General features: G+C 47.1%; 1 protein-coding gene across 2 annotated transcripts; it reads left to right on the top strand.

Annotated features, from left to right (window-relative positions):
• The first annotated feature begins 1619 nt into the window (after nucleotides 1–1619).
• Nucleotides 1620–26208, top strand: LOC115124316 (uncharacterized). Of its 2 annotated transcripts, none has more exons than XM_065002698.1 (4): nucleotides 1620–3595; nucleotides 10987–11075; nucleotides 11469–11634; nucleotides 23011–26208. In XM_065002698.1, the coding sequence occupies exons 1-4, from the start codon at nucleotides 1657–1659 to the stop codon at nucleotides 23127–23129; spliced, it is 2313 nt and encodes a 770-aa protein (XP_064858770.1). In that variant the 5' UTR covers nucleotides 1620–1656; the 3' UTR covers nucleotides 23130–26208. The 2 variants fall into 2 exon arrangements, with proteins under 2 accessions (XP_064858770.1, XP_064858771.1); XM_065002699.1 differs by having other exon boundaries at nucleotides 10987–11063.

Here is a 26208-nt window from a genome sequence, read left to right on the forward strand (position 1 = left end):
TACTATAATATACTCTACTATATACTATGTACTATACTATACTATATAGTATACTATACCATATACTGTGCTATACAATACTATAGTATACTATACGATACTATACTATATATTGTATACTATACTATATACTATACTATATACTATAATATATACTATACTATACTATATACTAAGTATATATAATACAGAATAAAACACGTTTGCAGAATGGCTGAAACCAAATGCAGCGAAGGACTGTGTCTTAAACATAGAAAACAGTTTACCAAACCATTTAGAAACCCCTTCCTGATAGCGAGTTGCCCTCAGGACAGTCCCAATTCGTCAGTGTCGAAAGCGTTCCACAGGGGATGCTGGCCCATGTTGACTCCAATGTTTCCCACAGTTGTGCCAAATTGGCAGGAAGTCCTTTGGGTTTGTGGACCATTCTTGATACACACAGGAAACTGTTGAATGTGAAAATCCCAGCAGCATTTCAGTTCTGGACACAAACCGGTGCGTCTGGTACCTACTACCGTACCTCGTTCAACGACACTTCAGTATGTTGTCTTGCCCATTTACCATCTGAATGGCACACGACCCACGTCTCCATTGTCTCAGGGCTTAAAAATCCTTCTTTAACCCAGTCTCCTCCCCTTCATCTACACTGATTGAAGTGGATTTAACAAGTGACATCAATAAGGGATCATAGCTTTCACCTGGAATCACCTGATCAGTCTGTGTCATGGGAAAGAGCAGGTGTTCCTAATGTTTTGTCCACTCTGTGTACAATCTAGTCATTCTACCTCTATGTTCTCAGAGACGTTATGATTAGCTGCTCAGCTGATCTGAGATCACAAATGTGATTTTTAGCACTGATGAAGCTAAACGTGTGAATCTTAATTAGTTCCCTCTGATGAAGTTTAAGTGATGGGATTACTGGGATTAGATTAATTCAATATTTTTTAGGAGATGGAGCGAGCACTTGGTGAGAGGAGAGAGGTTTCCCAGCAGAGGAGAAGAGAGGACGTAACAGAGACAAGAGCTATGGTGAGAGGAGAGAGGTTTCCCAGCAGAGGAGAAGAGAGGATGTAACAGAGACAAGAGCTATGGTGAGCATGAACGTTCTCTCTCAACGGGAGATAACACGACTAACATGAAAAAAGGTGATATGCACATCCCAAACTTGCTGGGTAATAATATACTGTAGATAAAGAATAAAAAAGACCTGGAAAAACCATGGTGTCTAGGCTATGCAGTTATGCAGGACAGCCCACAATTCCAGCCCACTACAGTCTGTCCAGGCAGGCCTTTCCTTATCAACAGACCTTTGAACCCGGTGTCGATACTCCGTGCCTCGCTGTCTCCCTGGCCTAGTCAGCAGCCAAAGTCCTCTCTGCCTCTTACACAGCCTCAGTCAGTACTCTGAGTCTATTGATCCTAAGTGCCTCTCGTTCTCACACCTTGTCAACAACAGGCGCCCTGGTCCTCTCCTGTCCAGCTGTCCCAGACCTCCAGCGGAGTGTGGACGTCTTTCTCTGCCTACCAACACCCCCACCTCCTCCCCTTCTGCTTCGACTCCGTCTGCCTGGATCCAAATGTGGATGTCTTCCTCTTAGACCTACCCGTCTAGACCTCCCCCCGTGCTGTGACTTCCTCTCTGTCTGTCTCGCCACCATGCTGCCGCGCACCTCAGCCTTCCTCCTGCTCTCTCTCTGCCTCTCCTGGGGGATGTCTGCTTCTCTGGTCAGGAACATCACTCCTGAAGAGGAAGTCCCAGAAGCAGAAACCATGTTCGGGGATGACACCGTTGCTGCTGCTACCGAGGGTGATACCGTGGGTGATACCGTGGGTGATACCGTGGGGGCAGATAGCCTGGTTGTTGATGATACGCCTACTGCTGTAGATATCAGGGTGGAGGGTGATACCGTGGGGGTAGATAGCCTGGTTGTTGATGATACGCCTACTGCTGTAGATATCAGGGTGGAGGGTGATACCGTGGGGGCAGATAGCCTGGTTGTTGATGATACGCCTACTGCTGTAGATATCAGGGTGGAGGGTGATACCGTGGGGGTAGATAGCCTGGTTGTTGATGATACGCCTACTGCTGTAGATATCAGGGTGGAGGGTGATACCGTGGGGGTAGATAGCCTGGTTATTGATGATACGCCTACTGCTGTAGATATCAGGGTGGAGGGTGATACCGTGGGTGATACCGTGCGGGTAGATAGCCTGGTTGTTGATGATACGCCTACTGCTGTAGATATCAGGGTGGAGGGTGATACCGTGGGTGATACCGTGCGGGTAGATAGCCTGGTTGTTGATGATACGCCTACTGCTGTAGATATCAGGGTGGAGGGTGATACCGTGGGGGTAGATAGCCTGGTTGTTGATGATACGCCTACTGCTGTAGATATCAGGGTGGAGGGTGATACCGTGGGGGTAGATAGCCTGGTTGTTGATGATACGCCTACTGCTGTAGATATCAGGGTGGAGGGTGATACCGTGGGGGTAGATAGCCTGGTTGTTGATGATACGCCTACTGCTGTAGATATCAGGGTGGAGGGTGATACCGTGGGTGATACCGTGCGGGTAGATAGCCTGGTTGTTGATGATACACCTACTGCTGTAGATATCAGGGTGGAGGGTGATACCGTGGGGGTAGATAGCCTGGTTGTTGATGATACCCCTACTGCTGTAGATATCAGGGTGGAGGGTGATACCGTGGGGGTAGATAGCCTGGTTGTTGATGATACGCCTACTGCTGTAGATATCAGGGTGGAGGGTGATACCGTGGGGGTAGATAGCCTGGTTGTTGATGATACGCCTACTGCTGTAGATATCAGGGTGGAGGGTGATACCGTGGGGGTAGATAGCCTGGTTGTTGATGATACACCTACTGCTGTAGATATCAGGGTGGAGGGTGATACCGTGGGGGTAGATAGCCTGGTTGTTGATGATATGCCTGCAGTGGAGGAACCTGTAGAAGACACCCCAGTGGCCGAAGACCTGGTGGCCGACAAGCCTGTTGCAGATACCGTTGTAGCTGGGGCATTTGTAGTCAAGGAACCAGTTGCGGACTCCCCTGTTGCTGATGCTCCGCTAGTAAACGCCCCTGTCATGGCAGATGAAGTCCCAGACACAGAGGCCCTCATGGCGGACATGCCAGTGGTGAAAGACCCTGCTTACATGGATCCGGAGACCCTTGTTAAAGAGGCCCTGATAACAGAAGCCATGATTAAAGAGTTGTCTGCCCAGGTGGAGAAGGAAGACCTCGCTAAAGAGACTGAGATTCAGGACGCCATCTTGAAAGATTTGGCTGACCAGGAGGCACTAGAAAAAGCGACAGAGGCCATTGAAGAGGCAGCAGAGACAGAGGCAGAGGCAGAAGCAGAGGCAGAGGCAGAAGCAGAGGCAGAGGCAGAGGCAGAGGCAGAAGCTCCAGCGGAGGATACAGCCAGCCCTGTGGTACCTGTCGTCGAAGCCCAGGAAGAGGACTCTGACTGGGGCTTGGTTTCCATCAAAGAGAGCCTCCAGGCAGCCAATGGATACTTTGACTCCCTGGTGGAATTGATGGGGGGACGCAACGGATTGTGTCAGTACAAATGCAAATACGGTAAGGATGGGACAGGAGTTGTGTGTGTCTATCAGTGATTACAGTAACATCTCAGTATGACTCCATGGTGTTGCCATGTCAAGCCTGGCTATAGACACCTAGGGCTCGATTCAATCCGTATTTGCGGAAGTTCAGGGCTATAGCACATTCTAGATTTAAAGATCATGTCCGATTGAGCCGACATGTGCAGCCTTTACAGTCTCCGCGAAAGCGACGACATTAAACTGAAATGCAGCTATACCACTGAGCTTCCACGATGTGGACTGAATCGAGCTCTGCACGTAACAGAACCTAGATACTGAGTGTTATCCTGAACGTAACAGAACCTAGATACTGAGTGTTATCCTGAACGTAACAGAACCTAGATACTGAGTGTTATCCTGAATGTAACAGAACCTAGATACTGAGTGTTATCCTGAATGTAACAGAACCTAGATACTGAGTGTTATCCTGAATGTAACAGAACCTAGATACTGAGTGTTATCCTTGTAGAGAAGCCAACTTGATTTGTTGAAGAACAGATCACACTGTACCCATTTAGGATCTTACACAAACACCATCGGTTAGGTCAGGGCTCTACGATCCTGTTCCTGGAGAGATACCGTCCTGTAGGTTTACATCAGGGCTCTCCAACCCTGTTCCTGGAGAGATACCGTCCTGTAGGTTTTAAATCCAACCCTGTTCCTGGAGAGGTACCCTCCTGTAGGTTTACATCAAGGCTCTCCAACCCTGTTCCTGGAGAGGTACCCTCCTGTAGGTTTATATCAGGGCTCTCCAACCCTGTTCCTGGAGAGGTACCTTCCTGTAGGTTTATATCAGGGCTCTCCAACCCTGTTCCTGGAGAGGTACCCTCCTGTAGGTTTTAACTCCAACCCTGTTCCTGGAGAGGTACCTTCCTGTAGGTTTATATCAGGGCTCTCCAACCCTGTTCCTGGAGAGGTACCTTCCTGTAGGTTTATATCAGGGCTCTCCAACCCTGTTCCTGGAGAGGTACCCTCCTGTAGGTTTTAACTCCAACCCTGTTCCTGGAGTGGTATCCTCCTGTAGGTTTATATCAGGGCTCTCCAACCCTGTTCCTGGAGAGATACCGTCCTGTAGGTTTACATCAAGGCTCTCCAACCCTGTTCCTGGAGAGATACCTTCCTGTAGGTTTATATCAGGGCTCTCCAACCCTGTTCCTGGAGAGATACCGTCCTGTAGGTTTTTATCTTCAACCCTGTTCCTGGAGAGGTACCCTCCTGTAGGTTTACATCAGGGCTCTCCAACCCTGTTCCTGGAGAGATACCATCCTGTAGGTTTACATCAAGGCTCTCCAACCCTGTTCCTGGAGAGATACCGTCCTGTAGGTTTTAACTCCAACCCTGTTCCTGGAGAGATACCGTCCTGTAGGTTTTAAATCCAACCCTGTTCCTGGAGAGATACCATCCTGTAGGTTTACATCAGGGCTCTCCAAACCTGTTCCTGGAGTGGTATCCTCCTGTAGGTTTACATCAGGGCTCTCCAACCCTGTTCCTGGAGAGGTACCCTCCTGTAGGTTTACATCAGGGCTCTCCAACCCTGTTCCTGGAAAAATACCCTCCTGTAGGTTTACATCAGGGCTCTCCAACCCTGTTCCTGGGAAGATACCCTCCTGTAGGTATATATAAGGGCTCTCCAACCCTGTTCCTGGAAAGATACCCTCCTGTAGGTTTACATCAGGGCCCTCCAACCCTGTTCCTGGAGAGATACCATCCTGTAGGTTTTTAACTCCAACCCTGTTCCTGGAGAGATACCATCCTGTAGGTTTTAACTCCAACCCTGTTCCTGTAGAGATACCATCCTGTAGGTTTTAACTCCAACCCTGTTCCTGGAGAGATACCATCCTGTAGGTTTTAACTCCAACCCTGTTCCTGTAGAGATACCATCCTGTAGGTTTTAACTCCAACCCTGTTCCTGGAGAGATACCGTCCTGTAGGTTTTAACTCCAACCCTGTTCCTGTAGAGATACCATCCTGTAGGTTTTTAACTCCAACCCTGTTCCTGTAGAGATACCATCCTGTAGGTTTTTAACTCCAACCCTGTTCCTGTAGAGATACCCTCCTGTAGGTTTTAACTCCAACCCTGTTCCTGTAGAGATACCCTCCTGTAGGTTTTAACTCCAACCCTGTTCCTGGAGAGATACCGTCCTGTAGATTTTCACTCCAACCCTGTTCCTGGAGAGATACCGTCCTGTAGATTTTCACTCCAACCCTGTTCCTGGAGAGATACCGTCCTGTAGGTTTTTAACTCCAACCTTAATCTAGTCACCTGATTCTAATAATTAGCTGGTTGAGAAACTGAACCAGGTTAATTACAACTGGGGTCAGTGTTAACATAACATTATATAGTCTCAGTGATATAGATCAACCTAAGATACAGTACAAATAGATCATAGTTATTACAATATGGCTTACAGGGTACATTCCAATATATACACCAGCATACCACAGTGAAGCTATGTCCACACTAGGTTACCACAGTGAAGGTATATCCACACTAGGTTACCACAGTGAATGTATATCCACACCAGCATACCACAGTGAAGGTATGTCCACACTAGCATACCACAGTGAAGGTATATCCACACTAGGTTACCACAGTGAAGGTATATCCACACTAGGTTACCACAGTGAAGGTATATCCACACTAGGTTACCACAGTGAATGTATATCCACACCAGCATACCACAGTGAAGGTATGTCCACACTAGCATACCACAGTGAAGGTATATCCACACTAGGTTACCACAGTGAAGGTATATCCACACCAGGTTACCACAGTGAAGGTATATCCACACTAGCATACCACTGTGAAGGTATATCCACACTAGCATACCCCAGTGAAGGTATATCCACACCAGAATACCCCAGTGAAGGTATATCCACACCAGCATACCCCAGTGAAGGTATATCCACACTAGGTTACCACAGTGAAGGTATATCCACACTAGCATACCCCAGTGAAGGTATATCCACACCAGCATACCCCAGTGAAGGTATATCCACACCAGCATACCCCAGTGAATGTATATCCACATCAGCATACCCCAGTGAAGGTATATCCACACTAGGTTACCACAGTGAATGTATATCCACACCAGCATACCCCAGTGAAGGTATATCCACACTAGGTTACCACAGTGAAGGTATATCCACACTAGGTTACCACAGTGAAGGTATATCCACACTAGGTTACCACAGTGAAGGTATATCCACACTAGGTTACCACAGTGAATGTATATCCACACCAGCATACCACAGTGAAGGTATGTCCACACTAGCATACCACAGTGAAGGTATATCCACACTAGCATACCACAGTGAAGGTATATCCACACTAGGTTACCAGAGTGAAGGTATATCCACACTAGGTTACCACAGCGAATGTATATCCACACCAGCATACCACAGTGAAGGTATGTCCACACTAGCATACCACAGTGAAGGTATATCCACACCAGCATACCCCAGTGAAGGTATATCCACACTAGGTTACCACAGTGAAGGTATATCCACACTAGGTTACCACAGTGAAGGTATATCCACACTAGGTTACCACAGTGAAGGTATATCCACACTAGCATACCACAGTGAAGGTATATCCACACCAGAATACCCCAGTGAAGGTATATCCACACTAGGTTACCACAGTGAATGTATATCCACACCAGCATACCCCAGTGAAGGTATATCCACACTAGGTTACCACAGTGAAGGTATATCCACACTAGGTTACCACAGTGAAGGTATATCACACTAGGTTACCACAGTGAAGGTATATCCACACTAGGTTACCACAGTGAATGTATATCCACACCAGCATACCACAGTGAAGGTATGTCCACACTAGCATACCACAGTGAAGGTATATCCACACTAGCATACCACAGTGAAGGTATATCCACACTAGGTTACCAGAGTGAAGGTATATCCACACTAGGTTACCACAGCGAATGTATATCCACACCAGCATACCACAGTGAAGGTATGTCCACACTAGCATACCACAGTGAAGGTATATCCACACCAGCATACCCCAGTGAAGGTATATCCACACTAGGTTACCACAGTGAAGGTATATCCACACTAGGTTACCACAGTGAATGTATATCCACACCACCATACCACAGTGAAGATATGTCCACACTAGCATACCACAGTGAAGGTATATCCACACTAGCATACCACAGTGAAGGTATATCCACACTAGGTTACCAGAGTGAAGGTATATCCACACTAGGTTACCACAGCGAATGTATATCCACACCAGCATACCACAGTGAAGGTATGTCCACACTAGCATACCACAGTGAAGGTATATCCACACCAGCATACCCCAGTGAAGGTATATCCACACTAGGTTACCACAGTGAAGGTATGTCCACACTAGGTTACCACAGTGAAGGTATATCAAATCAAATCAAATCAAATTTATTTATATAGCCATTCGTACACCAGCTGATATCTCAAAGTGCTGTACAGAAACCCAGCCTAAAACCCCAAACAGCAAGCAATGTAGGTGTAGAAGCACGGTGGCTAGGAAAAACTCCCTAGAAAGGCCAAAACCTAGGAAGAAACCTAGACAGAAACCAGGCTATGTGGGGTGGCCAGCCCTCTTCTGGCTGTGCCGGGTGGAGATTATAACAGAACATGGCCAAGATGTTCAAATGTTCATAAATGACCAGCATGGTCGAATAATAATAATGCAGAACAGTTGAAACTGGACCAGCAGCACAGTCAGGTGGAAGTTGAAACTGGAGCAGCAGCATGGCCAGGTGGACTGGGGACAGCAAGGAGTCATCATGTCAGGTAGTCCTGGGGCATGGTCCTAGGGCTCAGGTCCTCCGAGAGAGAGAAAGAAAGAGAGAAGGAGAGAATTAGAGAATGCACACTTGGATTCACACAGGACACCGAATAGGACAGGAGAAGTACTCCAGATATAACAAACTGACCCCAGCCCCCCGACACAAACTACTGCAGCATAAATACTGGAGGCTGAGACAGGAGGGGTCAGGAGACACTGTGGCCCCATCCGAGGACACCCCCGGACAGGGCCAAACAGGAAGGATATAACCCCACCCACTTTGCCAAAGCACAGCCCCAACACCACTAGAGGGATATCTTCAACCACCAACTTACCATCCTGAGACAAGGCTGAGTATAGCCCACAAAGATCTCCGCCACGGCACAACCCAAGGGGGGGGGGGCGCCAACCCAGACAGGATGACCACAACAGTGAATCAACCCACTCAGGTGACGCACCCCCTCCAGGGACGGCATGAGAGAGCCCCAGTAAGCCAGTGACTCAGCCCCTGTAATAGGGTTAGAGGCAGAGAATCCCAGTGGAAAGAGGGGAACCGGCCAGGCAGAGACAGCAAGGGCGGTTCGTTGCTCCAGAGCCTTTCCGTTCACCTTCACACTCCTGGGCCAGACTACACTCAATCATATGACCCACTGAAGAGATGAGTCTTCAGTAAAGACTTAAAGGTTGAGACCGAGTTTGCGTCTCTGACATGGGTAGGCAGACCGTTCCATAAAAATGGAGCTCTATAGGAGAAAGCTCTGCCTCCAGCTGTTTGCTTAGAAATTCTAGGGACAATTAGGAGGCCTGCGTCTTGTGACCGTAGCGTACGTGTAGGTATGTACGGCAGGACCAAATCAGAGAGATAGGTAGGAGCAAGCCCATGTAATGCTTTGTAGGTTAGCAGTAAAACCTTGAAATCAGCCCTTGCTTTGACAGGAAGCCAGTGTAGAGAGGCTAGCACTGGAGTAATATGATCAAATTTTTTGGTTCCAGTCAGGATTCTAGCAGCCGTATTTAGCACTAACTGAAGTTTATTTAGTGCTTTATCCGGGTAGCCGGAAAATAGAGCATTGCAGTAGTCTAACCTAGAAGTGACAAAAGCATGGATTCATTTTTCTGCATCATTTTTGGACAGAATGTTTCTGATTTTTGCAATGTTACGTAGATGGAAAAAAGCTGTCCTCGAAATGGTCTTGATATGTTCTTCAAAAGAGAGATCAGGGTCCAGAGTAACGCCGAGGTCCACACCAGCATATCCACACCAGCATACCACAGTGAATGTATATTCACACTAGCATACCCCAGTGAAGGTATATCCACACCAGCATACCCCAGTGAAGGTATATCCACACCAGCATACCCCAGTGAAGGTATATCCACACTAGCATACCACAGTGAAGGTATATCCACACTAGCATACCCCAGTGAAGGTATATCCACACTAGCATACCACAGTGAAGGTATATCCACACTAGCATACCCCAGTGAAGGTATATCCACACTAGCATACCACAGTGAAGGTATATCCACACTAGCATACCCCAGTGAAGGTATATCCACACTAGCATACCACAGTGAAGGTATATCCACACTGCGTCATTCTAAGTATGTGCTACATTCCAGTATCCACATTAGCCCACTATATCGCTCCATACTTAGTACAGTAGTATCATATGATTGCATGGACACTGGAACAGCGAAAACCTATGGATCTATACAGGAGCCACTCCGAGTTCCCTGTCATGTTCTATATAAACAGTGGGGCAAAAAAGTATTTAGTCAGCCACCAATTGTGCAAGTTCTCCCACTTAAAAAGATGAGAGAGGCCTGTAATTTTCATCATAGGTACACTTCAACTATGACAGACAAAATGAGAAAAGAAATCCAGAAAATCTCATTGTAGGATTTTTAATGAATTTATTTGCAAATTATGATGGAAAATAACTATTTGGTCAATAACAAAAGTTTATCTCAATACTTTGTTAAATACCCTTTGTTGGCAATGACAGAGGTCAAACGTTTTCTGTAAGTCTTCACAAGGTTTTCACACACTGTTGCTGGTATTTTGGCCCATTCCTCCATGCAGATCTCCTCTAGAGCAGTGATGTTTTGGGGCTGTTGCTGGGCAACACAGACTTTCAACTCCCTCCAAAGATTGTCTATGGGGTTGAGATCTGGAGACTGGCTAGGCCTTTATGGTTCCAGGTAGAACCCTTTATGGTTCCAGGTGTTCCAGGGAGAACCCCTTTGGGTTCCATGTGCATTGGAACCCTCTGTGGAAGGGGTCCTACATGAAACCCAAAGGGGTTCTACCTGGAACCATAAAGGGTTCTACCTGGAACCATAAAGGGTTCTACCTGGAACCATAAAGGGTTCTCCAAAGGGCAGAAAAAACATGTTAGGTTCTAGATAGCACCTTTTTTTTCAGTTTCGGTTCTTGTCAATAAACTTCACAATAGGGTGTTGAATGTTCAATTTGTGCTGATTGATAACAACCTATTAATCAATCTGTGTCAACTTACATAATTAACTGTAAATGGAAATTAGAGTTGTTCACCTTTCCTTCTCAGGTAAGACACCTGTGCATCGCATTGGTTATGTGACCCCAGAGCCCAATGGTTGCAGCTCCGACCTCCTAGGATTCCAGGTACCAGATAGTGTATGTTTTAACTATCGCTAACTGTAGACAGTGTATGACACTGTACTAATACCCGACACCTAAACCGCAGACTGTTTTCTCATACAATACATACTATACTTAAAGGGCCCTTATATAGCCCCCTCTGTGGAAAGGGTTCTACACGGAACCCAAAAGGGTTCTACATGGAAGTCAAAAGGGTTCTACCTGGAACCAAACGAGTTCTACATGGAACTCAAAAGGGTTCTACCTGGAACCAAATAGTGTTTTTCAAAGCGTTCTCCTATTGGGACAGCTGAAGTCATTTTAGGTTCTAGAAAGCACCTTTGTTTTGTGTGAGTGTATATAAATCCGATGTTATGTTAACTTATAACCTGTATATCTTTCTGTATTTTTGTTATTGTCCCAACACAGTTTGACATGGGCATCCCAGCCATGACTCAGTGCTGTAACCAGCTGGACAGTTGCTATGACACCTGCGGCTCCGACAAAAACCGCTGTGACTCCAAGTACCGCTTGTGTCTCCACGCTATTTGCTCTGACCTGAAGAAGAGCCTGGGGCTTGTGTCAAAGGTCAAAGGTGAGATAGCTACTGAATTATACTCTGTTACACTTGACCGTAGACGCAGTGCTTCGTTTGAGCCGGATCCTACCACAGCTTCTTAAAACCTCTTGTGACTAGGGGGCAGAATTTTCATTTTTGGAAAAATAACGTTCCCAAAGTAAACGGGATATTTTGTCAAGACAAGATGCTAGAATATGCATATAATTGACAGCTTAGGATAGAAAACACTCTAAAGTTTCCAAAACTGTAAAAATATTGTCTGTGAGTATAACAGAACTGATATTGCAGGCGAAAGCCTGAGAAAAATCCAATCCGGAAGTGACTCATCTTTTGAAAGCCCTGCGTTCCAATGCGTCCCCATTGAGCAGTGAATGGGCTATCAACCAGATTCCTTTTTCTCCGTATTCCCCAAGGTGTCTACAGCATTGTGACGTAGTTTTCCGTTGATGATTACGCTCCCGGACCCGGGATGGGTTGTTACAACAGGTTTTAACAACAACAACTAAATGACCTAGCTGTGGATTGTGTGTATGCCAATACCCAGGCATAGTCTACGGTCGGGAACGTGCCGCTAATCTGTCAATGAACAGTATGCAGACAAAAAAAAACAGGCGTTTCGCAACATTTCAAATACAACTGCGGGAAAACACAGGTTGGAAACCGAATGGCTTCTGCTGAAAAGAGAAGAGTCAAATCTGTCTGCTATAGGTCGAATCTGTCTGCTATAGGTCGAATCTGTCTGCTATATGTCGAATCTGTCTGCTATAGGTTGAATCTGTCTGCTCTAGGTCAAATCTGTCTGCTATTGGTCGAATCTGTCTGCTATAGTTCGAATCTGTCTGCTATAGGTCCAATCTGTCTGCTATAGGTCGAATCTGTCTGCTATAGGTCAAATCTGCCTGCTACTGGTCGAATCTGTCTGCTATAGGTCGAATCTGTCTGCTATAGGTCGAATCTGTCTGCTATTGGTCGAATCTGTCTGCTATAGGTCGAATCTGTCTGCTATAGGTCGAATCTGTCTGCTATAGGTCAAATCTGTCTGCTATTGGTCGAATCTGTCTGCTATAGGTCGAATATGTCTGCTATAGGTCGAATCTGTCTGCTATAGGTCAAATCTGTCTGCTATAGGTCGAATCTGTCTGCTATAGGTCGAATCTGTCTGCTATAGGTCGAATCTGTCTGCTATAGGCTAACAAAATATTTCACAAAGTAAAACAAGAGTGAGAGTTTGGCAAGAACATGCCGGCGAGTGAGCTGCGGATAATTATTTTTTAGGACTATAATTTCCTCCTCATATACCGTAGCCTACAATATGTGTCTCCACACACCTTGGCCTAGGTAGGCTATTGATGGATTCAAGACAAGGTGGTTTTTATGTATCTCAGATTCTCCGTTTGTCATAGTAGCCTGTCATTTTGATCATATGTGCAGTATTTTTTTCCCCCTTATATTCTGCCAAAGCCTCCAGTCATGTAAAATGATGTAGAATTGCATGAAATACGTTTATAAAGTGTCAAAATTTTCCCGGAGCTAATAAAATGTTCCCCATGTGCGAGTGCCTCTACTCTACTGCTCTATGCCACTCCCCAAATGCGATGATAATGCAGGGATGCTTTATTATAATGGTGAGTTGATGGTTTATTATAATGGTGAGTTGATGGTTTATTATAATGGTGAGTTGATGGTTTATTATAAAGGTGAGTTGATGGTTTATTATAAAGGTGAGTTGATGGTTTATTATAAAGGTGAGTTGATGGTTTATTATAAAGGTGAGTTGATGGTTTATTATAAAGGTGAGTTGATGGTTTATTATAAAGGTGAGTTGATGGTTTATTATAAAGGTGAGTTGATGGTTTATTATAAAGGTGAGTTGATGGTTTATTATAAAGGTGAGTTGATGGTTTATTATAAAGGTGAGTTGATGGTTTATTATAAAGGTGAGTTGATGGTTTATTATAAAGGTGAGTTGATGGTTTATTATAAAGGGTGAGTTGATGGTTTATTATAAAGGTAGTTGAATTATAAAGGTGAGTTGATGGTTTATTATAAAGGTGAGTTGATGGTTTATTATAAAGGTGAGTTGATGGTTTATTATAAAGGTGAGTTGATGGTTTATTATAAAGGTGAGTTGATGGTTTATTATAAAGGTGAGTTGATGGTTTATTATAAAGGTGAGTTGATGGTTTATTATAAAGGTGAGTTGATGGTTTATTATAAAGGTGAGTTGATGGTTTATTATAAAGGTGAGTTGATGGTTTATTATAAAGGTGAGTTGATGGTTTATTATAAAGGTGAGTTGATGGTTTATTATAAAGGTGAGTTGATGGTTTATTATAAAGGTGAGTTGATGGTTTATTATAAAGGTGAGTTGATGGTTTATTATAAAGGTGAGTTGATGGTTTATTATAAAGGTGAGTTGATGGTTTGATTATTATAAAGGTGAGTTGATGGTTTATTATAATGGTGAGTTGATGGTTTATTATAAAGGTGAGTTGATGGTTTATTCGTACATTCTGGTACCTCAGACCTCCCCAGGTCACCACCCTCTCCCCAGGTCACCCCCCTCTCCCCAGGTCACCCCCCTCTCCCCAGGTCACCCCTCTCTCCCCAGGTCACCCCCTCTCCCCAGGTCACCCCCTCTCCCCAGGTCACCCCTCTCTCCCCAGGTCACCCCCTCTCCCCAGGTCACCCCCTCTCCCCAGGTCACTCCTCTCTCCCCAAGTCACCCCCTCTCCCCAGGTCACCCCCTCTCCCCAGGTCACCCCTCTCTCCCCAGGTCACCCCCTCTCCCCAGGTCACCCCCTCTCCCCAGGTCACCCCTCTCTCCCCAGGTCACCCCCCTCTCGCGCTCACTTTTTGTTCTGGCTCCTCCCGATTTACAAATTAAGCCCTGCATAGGTTGTTATGCTCTTTTGACTTGTTATAAGCTTGTATGAACCTTTATAATGTCTTGTAATGAAGCATAACAAAATATTGTAAAGGTAAGACGACAGGAGTAGGCTCAGACTCCACTCTCCCCTTCCTGTCCTCTTTGTAGCTAACTAGGACAGTATAACTCTTCACCTGTCCTGTCCTCTATGTAGCTAACTAAGACAGTATAAGTGTCTTCCACTCTCCCCTCTACTGTCCTCTATGTAGCTAACTAGGACAGTATAACTCCCCACCTGTCCTGTTCTCTATGTAGCTAACTAGGACAGTATAACTCTCCACCTGTCCTCTTTGTAGCTAACTAGGACAGTATAACTCTGCACCTGTCCTCTATGTAGCTAACTAGGACAGTATAACTTCTCACCTGTCCTGTTCTCTATGTAGCTAACTAGGACAGTATAACATTATTTCACTGAGACACCCTTGTCGATGTTATTTCCAGTTTAATTCAGTTAAAACAGAAAGTACACTGACATTTAATAATTGGAATGTATGTTGACTTCCTGTCCAACCATATTTCAACATCAACCTGTAATTCTGCGACAAGTCATGTATATTTTAATATTTCCGAAATACGTTCAGTACCAGTCGAAAGTTTGGACACACCTACTCATTCAAGGGTATTTTTATTTTTTTTACTGTTTTCTACATTGTAGAATAATAGTGGACATCAAAACCATGAAATAACACATATGGAAAAATATGTTTTAGATTCTTCAAAGTAGCCTGTGAGTCGTTGGGATTTTACCAACAGTGCTGTTGACACATATTCCACGGTAGTTATTGGGGTCAAATTCCACTTTTGTGGATTGGGGTTATCATTCAGAGCTGAGGATGATGTTAAAGAGTTTAAGTATAGCCAATTGGAATTTGTGGTCTGTATAATTGGATCATTTCTTGACGGATACCATCAACACCACAGGTCTTTATGGGTTGGAGGGTTTGTATTTTGTCCTGTAGTTCACTCAATGTAATTGGAAAATCCAGTGGGTTCTGGTCGTCTTTAAAAAACGTCTTAAGGATCGGCGTCCCGTTAGCGGAACAACTTCTGGTGATACTGGAGGGCGCGCAATTCAAATAAATAGTCATAAATATTATGGATATTAAACATTTAGGTACATATAAGTGTCTTATATCTGCTGAAAGCTTACATTCTCGTTAATCTGACTGTACTGTCTGATTTATGGTAGGCTGTACAGCGAAAACATGCCATGTGATTGGTTGAGGACGGCGCCCCACATCAACATATTTTTCAACCGGCACATACATTCATATATAACTTACTTTTTGAAAATCTTCCTCTGATTTGTCATCCAAAGGGTCCCAGCTATAACATGTAGTGTCGTTTTGTTAGATAAAATCCTTCTTTATATCCCAAAAAGTCAGTTTAGTTGGCGCCATCGATTTGAGTAATCCACTCGTTCAACATGCAGAGAAAGGAATCCAAAAAGCTACCCCTAAACTTTGTTACAACAAGTCAAAATACATTTGTATTTACTCCTCAGATACCCTAAAATGTCATCAAACTATAATATTTCTATCAGATAGAAGTATGTTCAATAGGAAACCAATTTTAGCAGGTGCGTGATGTCTTCATGGCACGCGCAAACACACATTTCCAAGACTGTGTCCTACTACTAAAACTGATATTTCTCATTTGTTTTTGAAGTTAAAAGCCTGAAACATTGAACACTGCTGACACCCTGTGGAGTTGCATCCAGGGAGCTCATTTTCAATATGACCTATCTCTTGCATTTCTAAGTGGATGGTCTCTCTCAAAAAAAGAAATTCTGGTTGGTTTTCCATTGGATTTTCTCCAACCATATCTATTGTGTTATAGTCTCCTACATTATTTTAACATTTCTACAAACTTAAAACTGTTTTCTTTCCAATGTTACCAATTATATGCAGATCCTGGCTTCTGGGCCTGAGCTACAGGCAGTTTACTTTGGGCACATCATTCAGACAGGAAGTGGAGAAAAAATGAGAAAAAAGGGGCCTATCCCTTAATAGTTGATTCTAAGATTTATTTTTGATCATGTATATGCTTTTACAGTTCTTCTTTGTTATCGAGCCAAAACGATTAGAGAAGTGGTTTATCCATCTCCTATTTGGATAGATAACTAGGGTGGCAGGGTAGCCTGGTGGTTAGAGTGGTGGACTAGTAACCGGAAGGTTGCAAGTTCAAATCCCTGAGCTGAATCACTAAAACAATACACTACAAACATTCTGCCCCTGAACAGGCAGTTAAGAACAAATCCTAGGCCATCATTGAAAATAAGAATTTGTTCTTAACTGCCTGTTCAGGGGCAGAATGACAGATTTGTACCTTGTCAGCTTGGGGATCTGAACTGGCAACCTTTCAAAACAATACACTACGGGAACAGCAAGTCAGTTAAGAACAAATTCTTATTTGTTCCTAGGCTGTCATTGAAAATAAGAATTTGTTCTTAACTGACTTGCCTAGTTAAATAAAGGTAAAAAATAAACTCTTTGTGTTGTTGTTTGTTTAGTGTGTGTCTTATTTTTTCCCAGAAGTGGTTAGAATCGATGACATTGAGCTGATTTCTGATGTGCTGTTCCATCTTTTCCCGTAGTGTATTGTGTAGTGTATTTCTGTATTGTTTTAGTGATTCACCATAGTGAAGGCGTAGACTCAGGTTTTCTGGGTCTCTATGTTGTTGGGGTTTTGTATTCTTCATCAAACCATTTATCATTGTTGTTCACTTTCTTAGGTTGTCTGCTTTAAATATTTAGATTGGAAGCTGAAAGGTCAAATATACTGTAAGGCTTTCTACTGCCAAGTGGGCTGACTGTGAACGCTCTGAGAGACTCTGGGTTGAGGTCAGTGGGCTGACTGTGAACGCTCTGAGAGACTCTGGGTTGAGGTCAGTGGGCTGACTGTGAACGCTCTGAGAGACTCTGGGTTGAGGTCAGTGGGCTGACTGTGAATGCTCTGAGAGACTCTGGGTTGAGGTCAGTGGGCTGACTGTGAACGCTCTGAGAGACTCTGGGTTGAGGTCAGTGGGCTGACTGTGAACGCTCTGAGAGACTCTGAGGTCAGTGGGCTGACTGTGAACGCTCTGAGAGACTCTGGGTTGAGGTCAGTGGGCTGACTGTGAACGCTCTGAGAGACTCTGGGTTGAGGTCAGTGGGCTGACTGTGAACGCTCTGAGAGACTCTGGGTTGAGGTCAGTGGGCTGACTGTGAATGCTCTGAGAGACTCTGGGTTGAGAGACTCTGGGTCAGTGGGCTGACTGTGAACGCTCTGAGAGACTCTGGGTTGAGGTCAGTGGGCTGACTGTGAACGCTGGAGGTCTGGGCTGACTGTGAACGCTCTGAGAGACTCTGGGTTGAGGTCAGTGGGCTGACTGTGAACGCTCTGAGAGACTCTGGGTTGAGGTCAGTGGGCTGACTGTGAACGCTCTGAGAGACTCTGGGTTGAGGTCAGTGGGCTGACTGTGAACGCTCTGAGAGACTCTGGGTTGAGGTCAGTGGGCTGACTGTGAATGCTCTGAGAGACTCTGGGTTGAGGTCAGTGGGCTGACTGTGAATGCTCTGAGAGACTCTGGGTTGAGGTCAGTGATAAAGTAGTCTACAGTACTACTGCTAAGAGATGAGCTATAGGTGTACCTACCATAGGAGTCCCCTCGACGCCTACCATTGGCTGTGTACAGACCCAGCATGCGACAGAGCTATAGGTGTACCTACCATAGGAGTCCCCTCGAAGCCTACCATTGGCTGTGTACAGACCCAGCGGGCGACAGAGCTATAGGTGTACCTACCATAGGAGTCCCCTCGAAGCCTACCATTGGCTGTGTACAGACCCAGCGTGCGACAGATCTGCAGGAGTTGTGACCCGTTTTTTGTTGGTTATGTTGTCGTAGTTGTGCCTAGGGGGGAGTTGTTGTTTGTTATGTTGTCATAGTTGTGCCTATGGGGGGGCATATGGGGGAGGGAATGCTGTCACCTCCAGGTAGGTGTTTGTCCCCCTGTGTGCTGAAGGTGTCAGGTTCTTGTCCAGTTCTAGCATTTAGGTTGCCACAAACTAGTACATGTCCCTGGGCCTGAATATGGTTGATCTCCCGGTCTAGGATGGAGAAGCTGTTAAAGTAGGGGGATATAGATATAGGTGGCCATTTTTCTCTGTTGAGATTATTTCCTTACTCATTTCTAGTCAGGGTAAAGGCTGCTCAAGTTCAGGGTGGAGTGGGTGGGCCAGGTAGACATTAGGTTTTGAGGCACAGTCCCGGGAAATGCTTGGATTCACCCGCTGTATTGTGACAGAATGATAGTCTTTTGGTGGTAGCAGGGTGGAGGTAACCACTTGTGCGTTGGGGAAAGTGGAAGAAGCTGTTTCAATCAATCTCTTGAGTGCTGTTGCCAGCCTTTCCTGCTGGGCCCTCAGATCATTTGTGCCCATGTGAATGATGATGTGGCTGGGGGTCCCTAGTCTGTCCTCTGACAACAGCTCCAGGATATGCCTAGTGTTTGTCCTCTGACAACAGCTCCAGGATATGCCTAGTCTGTCCTCTGACAACAGCTCCAGGAAATGCCTAGTCTGTCCTCTGACAACAGCTCCAGGATATGCCTAGTGTCTGTTCTCTGACAACAGCTCCAGGATATGCCTAGTGTCTGTTCTCTGACAACAGCTCCAGGACATGCCTAGTGTTTGTCCTCTGACAACAGCTCCAGGACGTGCCTAGTGTTTGTCCTCTGACAACAGCTCCAGGATATGCCTAGTGTTTGTCCTCTGACAACAGCTCCAGGATATGCCTAGTGTTTGTCCTCTGACAACAGCTCCAGGATATGCCTAGTATCTGTTCTCTGACATCAGCTCCAGGATATGCCTAGTGTTTGTCCTCTGACAACAGCTCCAGGATATGCCTAGTGTTTGGGCACCAGAGTTTAGCCACTGTGTTTAGGCACTGTGTTTGCTCTTTGCATGTGCATGCAAAGAGCAAACAACAAGCTGCACAAGAACTCACTACTGTAATGGTCCAGGTTACAAAGTGGATCAGTGACTCGTGTTTGCATCTCAATGTGAAAAAAACTGTTTGCATGTTCTTCACAAAGAGGGCAACAGATGCTACTGAGCCAGATGTCTATGTGTCAGGGGAGAAGCTCCAGGTGGTATCCGATTTTAAGTACCTTGGCATCATACTTGATTCCAACCTCTCTTTTAAAAAGCATGTGAAAAAGGTAATTCAAATAACTAAATTTAATCTAGCTAATTTCCGATTTATACGAAATTGTTTGACTACAGAGGTAGCAAAACTGTACTTCAAATCTATGATACTCCCCCTCTTAACATACTGCTTGACTAGTTGGGCCCAAACTTGCTGTACAACATTAAAACCTATTCAGTCTGTCTACAAACAGGCTCTCAAAGTGCTTGATAGGAAGCCCAATAGCCATCATCATTGTCACATCCTTAGAAAGCATGAGCTCTTGAGTTGGGAAAATCTTGTGCAATACACCGACGCATGTCTTGTATTCAAGATCCTTAATGGCCTGGCTCCCCCTCCACTCAATATTTTTGTTAAACAGAAAACCCAGACATATGGCAGCAGATCCACAAGGTCTGCCATGAGAGGTGACTGTATAGTTCCCCTAAGGAAAAGCACCTTTAGTAAATCTGCATTCTCTGTGAGAGCTTCCCATGTCTGGAATACACTGCCATCAGACACACATAACTGCACCACATATCACACTTTCACAAAATGCTTGAAGACCTGGCTGAAGGTCAATCAGATTTGTGAACATGGTCCCTAGCTGTGTGTTGCCGCTTTCCATGTTGTCTGTTGTCTGTAGCTTGTGAGGTGTGGAAACACTTTGTTGCTTTTATGAATTGTGTCTTGCTGCTTTTTGTTCTATGTTGCTCTGTCTGTATGCTATGTCTTGCTTGTCCTATGTTGCTATGTCTTGCTTGTTCTATGGCGCTATTGTCTATATTGTAATTGTTTTTAATAACCTGCCCAGGGACTGCGGTTGAAAATTAGCCGGCTGGCTAAAACCGGCACTTTTACTGAAACGTTGATTAATGTGCACTGTCCCTGTAAAAATAAAATGAACTAAAAAAAAAAAAAAAAAGTTTAGGCAAAAGTTTAGTTTAGGTCTGTTAGGAGGGGTGGGGTCTGTTAGGAGGGGTGGGGTCTGTTAGGAGGGGGTGGGGTCTGTTAGGAGGGGTGGGGTCTGTTAGGAGGGGGTGGGGTCTGTTAGGAGGGGTGGGGTCTGTTAGGAGGGGTGGGGTCTGTTAGGAGGGGTGGGGTCTGTTAGGAGGGGTGGGGTCTGTTAGGAGGGCTGGGGTCTGTTAGGAGGGGTGGGGTCTGTTAGGAGGGGTGGGGTCTGTTAGGAGGGGTGGGGTCTGTTAGGAGGGGTGGGGTCTGTTAGGAGGGGTGGGGTCTGTTAGGAGGGGGGGTCTGGGGAGGGTGGGGTCTGTTAGGAGGGGGGTGGGGTCTGTTAGGAGGGGTGGGGTCTGTTAGGAGGGGGTGGGGTCTGTTAGGAGGGGGTGGGGTCTGTTAGGAGGGGGTGGGGTCTGTTAGGAGGGGGTGGGGTCTGTTAGGGAGGGTGGGGTCTGTTAGGAGGGGTGGGGTCTGTTAGGAGGGGTGGGGTCTGTTAGGAGGGGGTGGGGTCTGTTAGGAGGGGTGGGGTCTGTTAGGAGGGTGGGGTCTGTTAGGAGGGGGTGGGGTCTGTTAGGAGGGGTGGGGTCTGTTAGGAGGGGGTGGGGTCTGTTAGGAGGGGGTGGGGTCTGTTAGGAGGGGTGGGGTCTGTTAGGAGGGGGTGGGGTCTGTTAGGAGGGGTGGGGTCTGTTAGGAGGGGTGGGGTCTGTTAGGAGGGGGTGGGGTCTGTTAGGAGGGGGGGTCTGTTAGGAGGGGTGGGGTCTGTTAGGAGGGGGTGGGGTCTGTTAGGAGGGGTGGGGTCTGTTAGGAGGGGGTGGGGTCTGTTAGGAGGGGGTGGGGTCTGTTAGGAGGGGTGGGGTCTGTTAGGAGGGGTGGGGTCTGTTAGGAGGGGTGGGGTCTGTTAGGAGGGGTGGGGTCTGTTAGGAGGGGTGGAGTCTGTTAGGAGGGGTGTGGTCTGTTAGCCTGGTCCTCTACAGCTCGTCCCTGTAGAGGACCAGGTAGAGGTCTGTTAGGAGGGGTGGGGTTTGTTAGGAGGTGGTGGAGTCTGTTAGGAGGGGCTGGGGTCTGTTAGGAGGGGTGGGGTCTGTTAGGAGGGGTGGGGTCTGTTAGGAGGGGCTGGGGTCTGTTAGGAGGGGGTAGGGTCTGTTAGGAGGGGTGGGGTCTGTTGGGTTGGTGGGTCCTGTGTTGTCTGTCACATTGTGGTGTTAAGGTTGTGGTCTGGGTCTGAGGTGGGCTGTTGGGAGGGGTGGGGTCTGTTAGGAAGGGGTGGGGTCTGTTAGGAGGGGGTGGGGTCTGTTGGGTTGGTGGGTCCTGTGTTGTCTGTCCCATTGTGGTGTTGAGGCTGTGGTCCGGGTTTGAGGTGGGCTGTTCTGCTGGCTTGTCTGGGGGAGAGTCCTGCTCTCTGTCACACCTCAGCTTTCTGACCTCGTCCTTCACTGCTGTTAGCTGTTCCATGTGTTCCTCTCCCTCCCCCTATCAATTTTTTTCTTTATATTCCTTGGAAGTAAGAATCCATTCAGGTAATTTAGTCCAAAAGGTTTTAGGTAAGCGAGTCTTAAGGAATTTAGATTTGCAGGTTTTAATTTTGAGGTTAGTATCCTGTATAACTCCTTGCGAAAATAATCCAAGTTTATCTACATTTACTCTCTCTCTCTGTCTCTGTCTCTCTCTCTCTCTGTCTCTCTCTCTCTCTCTCTCTCTCTCTCTCTCTCTCTCCTCCCTCCCTCCCTCCCCCCACCCTCCCTCCCTCCCTCAACCCTAACCCTCTGTCTCCCCCCCCCACCCTCCCTCCCTCCCTCAACCCTAACCCTCTCTCTCTCTCTCCCTCCCTCCCCCCCCCCTCCCTCCCTCCCTCCCTCAACCCTAACCCTCTCTCTCTCCCTCCCTCCCTCCCTCCCCCCTCCCTCCCTCCCTCAACCCTAACCCTCTGTCTCTCTCTCTCTCTCCCCCCACCCACCCTCCCTCCCTCCCTCCCTCAACCCTAACCCTCTCTCTCTCTCCCTCCCTCCCCCCACCCTCCCTCCCTCCCTCCCTCAACCCTAACCCTCTCTCTCTCTCCCTCCCCCCCCACCCTCCCTCAACCCTAACCCTCTCTCCCCCCCCCCTCCCTCCCTCCCTCCGTCAACCCTAACCCTCTCCCCCCCCCACCCTCCCTCCCTCAACCCTAACCCTCTCCCTCCCTCCCTCTCTCCCTCCCTCCCTCCCCCCCCACCCACCCTCCCTCCCTCCCTCCCTCAACCCCTAACCCTCTGTCTCTCTCTCTCCCTCCCTCCCTCTCCCCCCCCCACCCTCCCTCCCTCCCTCAACCCTAACCCTCTGTCTCTCTCTCTCCCCCTCCCAGCCTGTGAGACCGTAGCAGATACTCTGTACAACACAGTGTGGACACTGGGCTGCAGATCCTTCATGAACAGCCAGAGGGAAGCATGTTACTGTGAGGGAGAGGAGAGGGACGAGCTGTAGAGGACCAGGCTGGGACACTACACCTCCCAGCCCTAGACCAACCTGGGACACAACACTACCCAGCACTAGACCAACCTGGGACACTACACTACCCAGCACTAGACCAACGTGGGACACTACACTACTCAACACGAGAGAAAGCTAGGAGGAGAGGGACGAGCTGTAGAGGACCAGGCTGGGACGCTACACAACACCTCCCAGCACTAGACCAACCTGGGACACTACACAACTCAACACGAGAGAAAGCTGGGAGGAGCGGGACGAGCTGTAGAGGACCAGGCTGGGACACTACACTACACTACCCAGCACTACACAACACTACCCAGCACTAGACCAACCTGGGACACTACACTACCCAGCACTAGACCAACCTGGGACACTACACTACCCAGCACTAGACCAACCTGGGACACTACACTACCCAGCACTAGACCAACCTGGGACACTACACTACACTACCCAGAATTAGACCAACCTGGGACACTACACTACACAGCACTAGACCAACCTGGGACACTACACTACACTACCCAGCACTAGATAAACCTTGGACACTACACTACCCAGCACTAGACCAAGCTGGGACACTACACTACCCAGCACTAGACCAACCTGGGACACTACACTACCCAGAATTAGACCAACCTGGGACACTACACTACCCAGCACTAGACCAACCTGGGACACTACACTACACTACCCAGCACTAGACCAACCTGGGACACTACACTACACTACCCAGCACTAGATAAACCATTTTCAACCTCTGTCATATCATGGATTCAGAGTGATCAATCTAATAGAACACAAAGGGGTTTCTTTAATGGAAGCTTCTCTAATGTCAATCGTGTAAAATGTGGTGTACCGCAGGGCAGCTCTCTAGGCCCTCTACTCTTTTCTATTTTTTTTATTTTTACTAATCAATCAAATGTATTTATGAAGCCCTTTTTACATCAACAGATGTCACAAAGTGCTATACAGAAACCCAGACTAAATGACCGACCACGAGTTTTAAGTAAAGCATGTGTGTCTATGTATGCTGATGATTCAACATTATACATGTCAGCAACCACGGCCAATGAAATTACAGCAACACTTAACAAAGAGTTGCAGTCAGTTTTAGAATGGGTGGCCAGTAATACATTAGTCCTGAGTATCTCTACAACTAAAAGCATTGTATTTGGTACAAATGATTCCCTAAGTTCAAAACCTCAGCTGAGTCTGATAATGAATCATTTGGCTGTTGAGCAAGATGAGGAGACTAAATTACTTGGCATTACCTTGGATTGTAAACTGTCATGGTCAAAACCTATTCATTCAATGGTTGTGAAGATGGGGAAAGGTCAGTCCTTGATTTAAGCCTAGATTCAGTCAGATCAATTGTTAACCAACGATAGCAGACACATGCATAGCGGCTGTTTTGGCGGTATCTGAGGTGGAACTGCATTGGAGCCATGAAAATCGGTGAGCAGCTGCACATGCAATCATTGTCATGAAGCAACACCCGCCTCACTAGAAGCCACACCCTCCCCACTAGAAGCCACACCCTCCCTACTCGAAGCCACACCCTCCCCTCTCGAAGCCACACCCTCCCCACTAGAAGCCACACCTCCCTACTCGAAGCCACACCCTCCCCTCTCGAAGCCACACCCTCCCCACTAGAAGCCACACCCGCCTCACTAGAAGCCACACCCTCCCCACTAGAAGCCACACCCTCCCTACTCGAAGCCACACCCTCCCCTCTCGAAGCCACACCCTCCCCACTAGAAGCCACACCCTCCCTACTCGAAGCCACACCCTCCCCTCTCGAAGCCACACCCTCCCCACTAGAAGCCACACCCGCCTCACTAGAAGCCACACCCTCCCCACTAGAAGCCACACCCTCCCTACTCGAAGCCACACCCTCCCCTCTCGAAGCCACACCCTCCCCACTAGAAGCCACACCCTCCCTACTCAAGCCACACCCTCCCCTCTCGAAGCCACACCCTCCCCACTAGAAGCCACACCCTCCCTACTCGAAGCCACACCCTCCCCTCTCGAAGCCACACCCTCCCCACTAGAAGCCACACCCGCCTCACTAGAAGCCACACCCTCCCCACTAGAAGCCACACCCTCCCTACTCGAAGCCACACCCTCCCCTCTCAAGCCACACCCTCCCCAGTAGAAGCCACACCCGCCTCACTAGAAGCCACACCCTCCCCACTAGAAGCCACACCCTCCCTACTCGAAGCCACACCCTCCCCTCTCGAAGCCACACCCTCCCACTAGAAGCCACACCCTCCCTACTCGAAGCCACACCCTCCCCTCTCGAAGCCACACCCTCCCCACTAGAAGCCACACCCGCCTCACTAGAAGCCACACCCTCCCCACTAGAAGCCACACCCGCCTCACTAGAAGCCACACCCTCCCCACTAGACGCCACACCCTCCCTACTCGAAGCCACACCCTCCCTACTCGAAGCCACACCCTCCCCTCTCGAAGCCACACCCCCATTTAGAATGTGTATGCTACGTAGAAATAATTACGCATTAAACAAAATAATAAGGATTTCTATTATCAAGGTGTAGATTAAATATCACATTGTTCCCACTTGTTAACAAATCTGCATGGGATTTCGGTTAATGCAACTCCATGCAGCCAATGGCAATGTCCGCTTTAGTTATAATGCCGGGAGCCACTTGTGGATTTAACAGCTCAGTTCCACCTCGGACACCATCAAAATAACCGTTATGGAAAATGTTGAGTAGAGCCCAAAGAGGTGTTGAATCTACCAAATTGTTTGCTGTACTCAACTTACACACAGCTCTGACACACACACTTATCACACCAGACATGCCACCAGGGGTCTTTTCACAGTCCCCAAATCCCCAATGAATTCAAGAAAACGTACAGTATTATATAGAGCCATGATTGGAAATGGAAATCCTTTTCATCTCAGATTGCTCAGGTGAACAGCAAACCTTTAAGAAACGCAATGCCTGTCCCCTATTTAACCTAAATATGTGTATGTACTGATAGATGCCACTGAATTTATATGTATTATATGAACATGTAAAATGATAAATGCAGGACTAGAATA

The sequence above is a fragment of the Oncorhynchus nerka genome, linkage group LG16 (assembly GCF_034236695.1).
Source record: "Oncorhynchus nerka isolate Pitt River linkage group LG16, Oner_Uvic_2.0, whole genome shotgun sequence".
NCBI classification, from domain to species: Eukaryota; Metazoa; Chordata; class Actinopteri; order Salmoniformes; family Salmonidae; genus Oncorhynchus; species Oncorhynchus nerka.

Coding starts and splice junctions, on each gene's coding strand:
- LOC115124316 (XM_065002698.1), top strand. CDS start 1,657: ATGCTGCCGCGCACCTCAGCCTTCCTCCTGCTCTCTCTCTGCCTCTCC. Junction 3,596..10,986: donor TCAGTACAAATGCAAATACG/GTAAGGATGGGA, acceptor TTTCCTTCTCAG/GTAAGACACCTGTGCATCGC. Junction 11,635..23,010: donor GCTTGTGTCAAAGGTCAAAG/GTGAGATAGCTA, acceptor TCCCCCTCCCAG/CCTGTGAGACCGTAGCAGAT.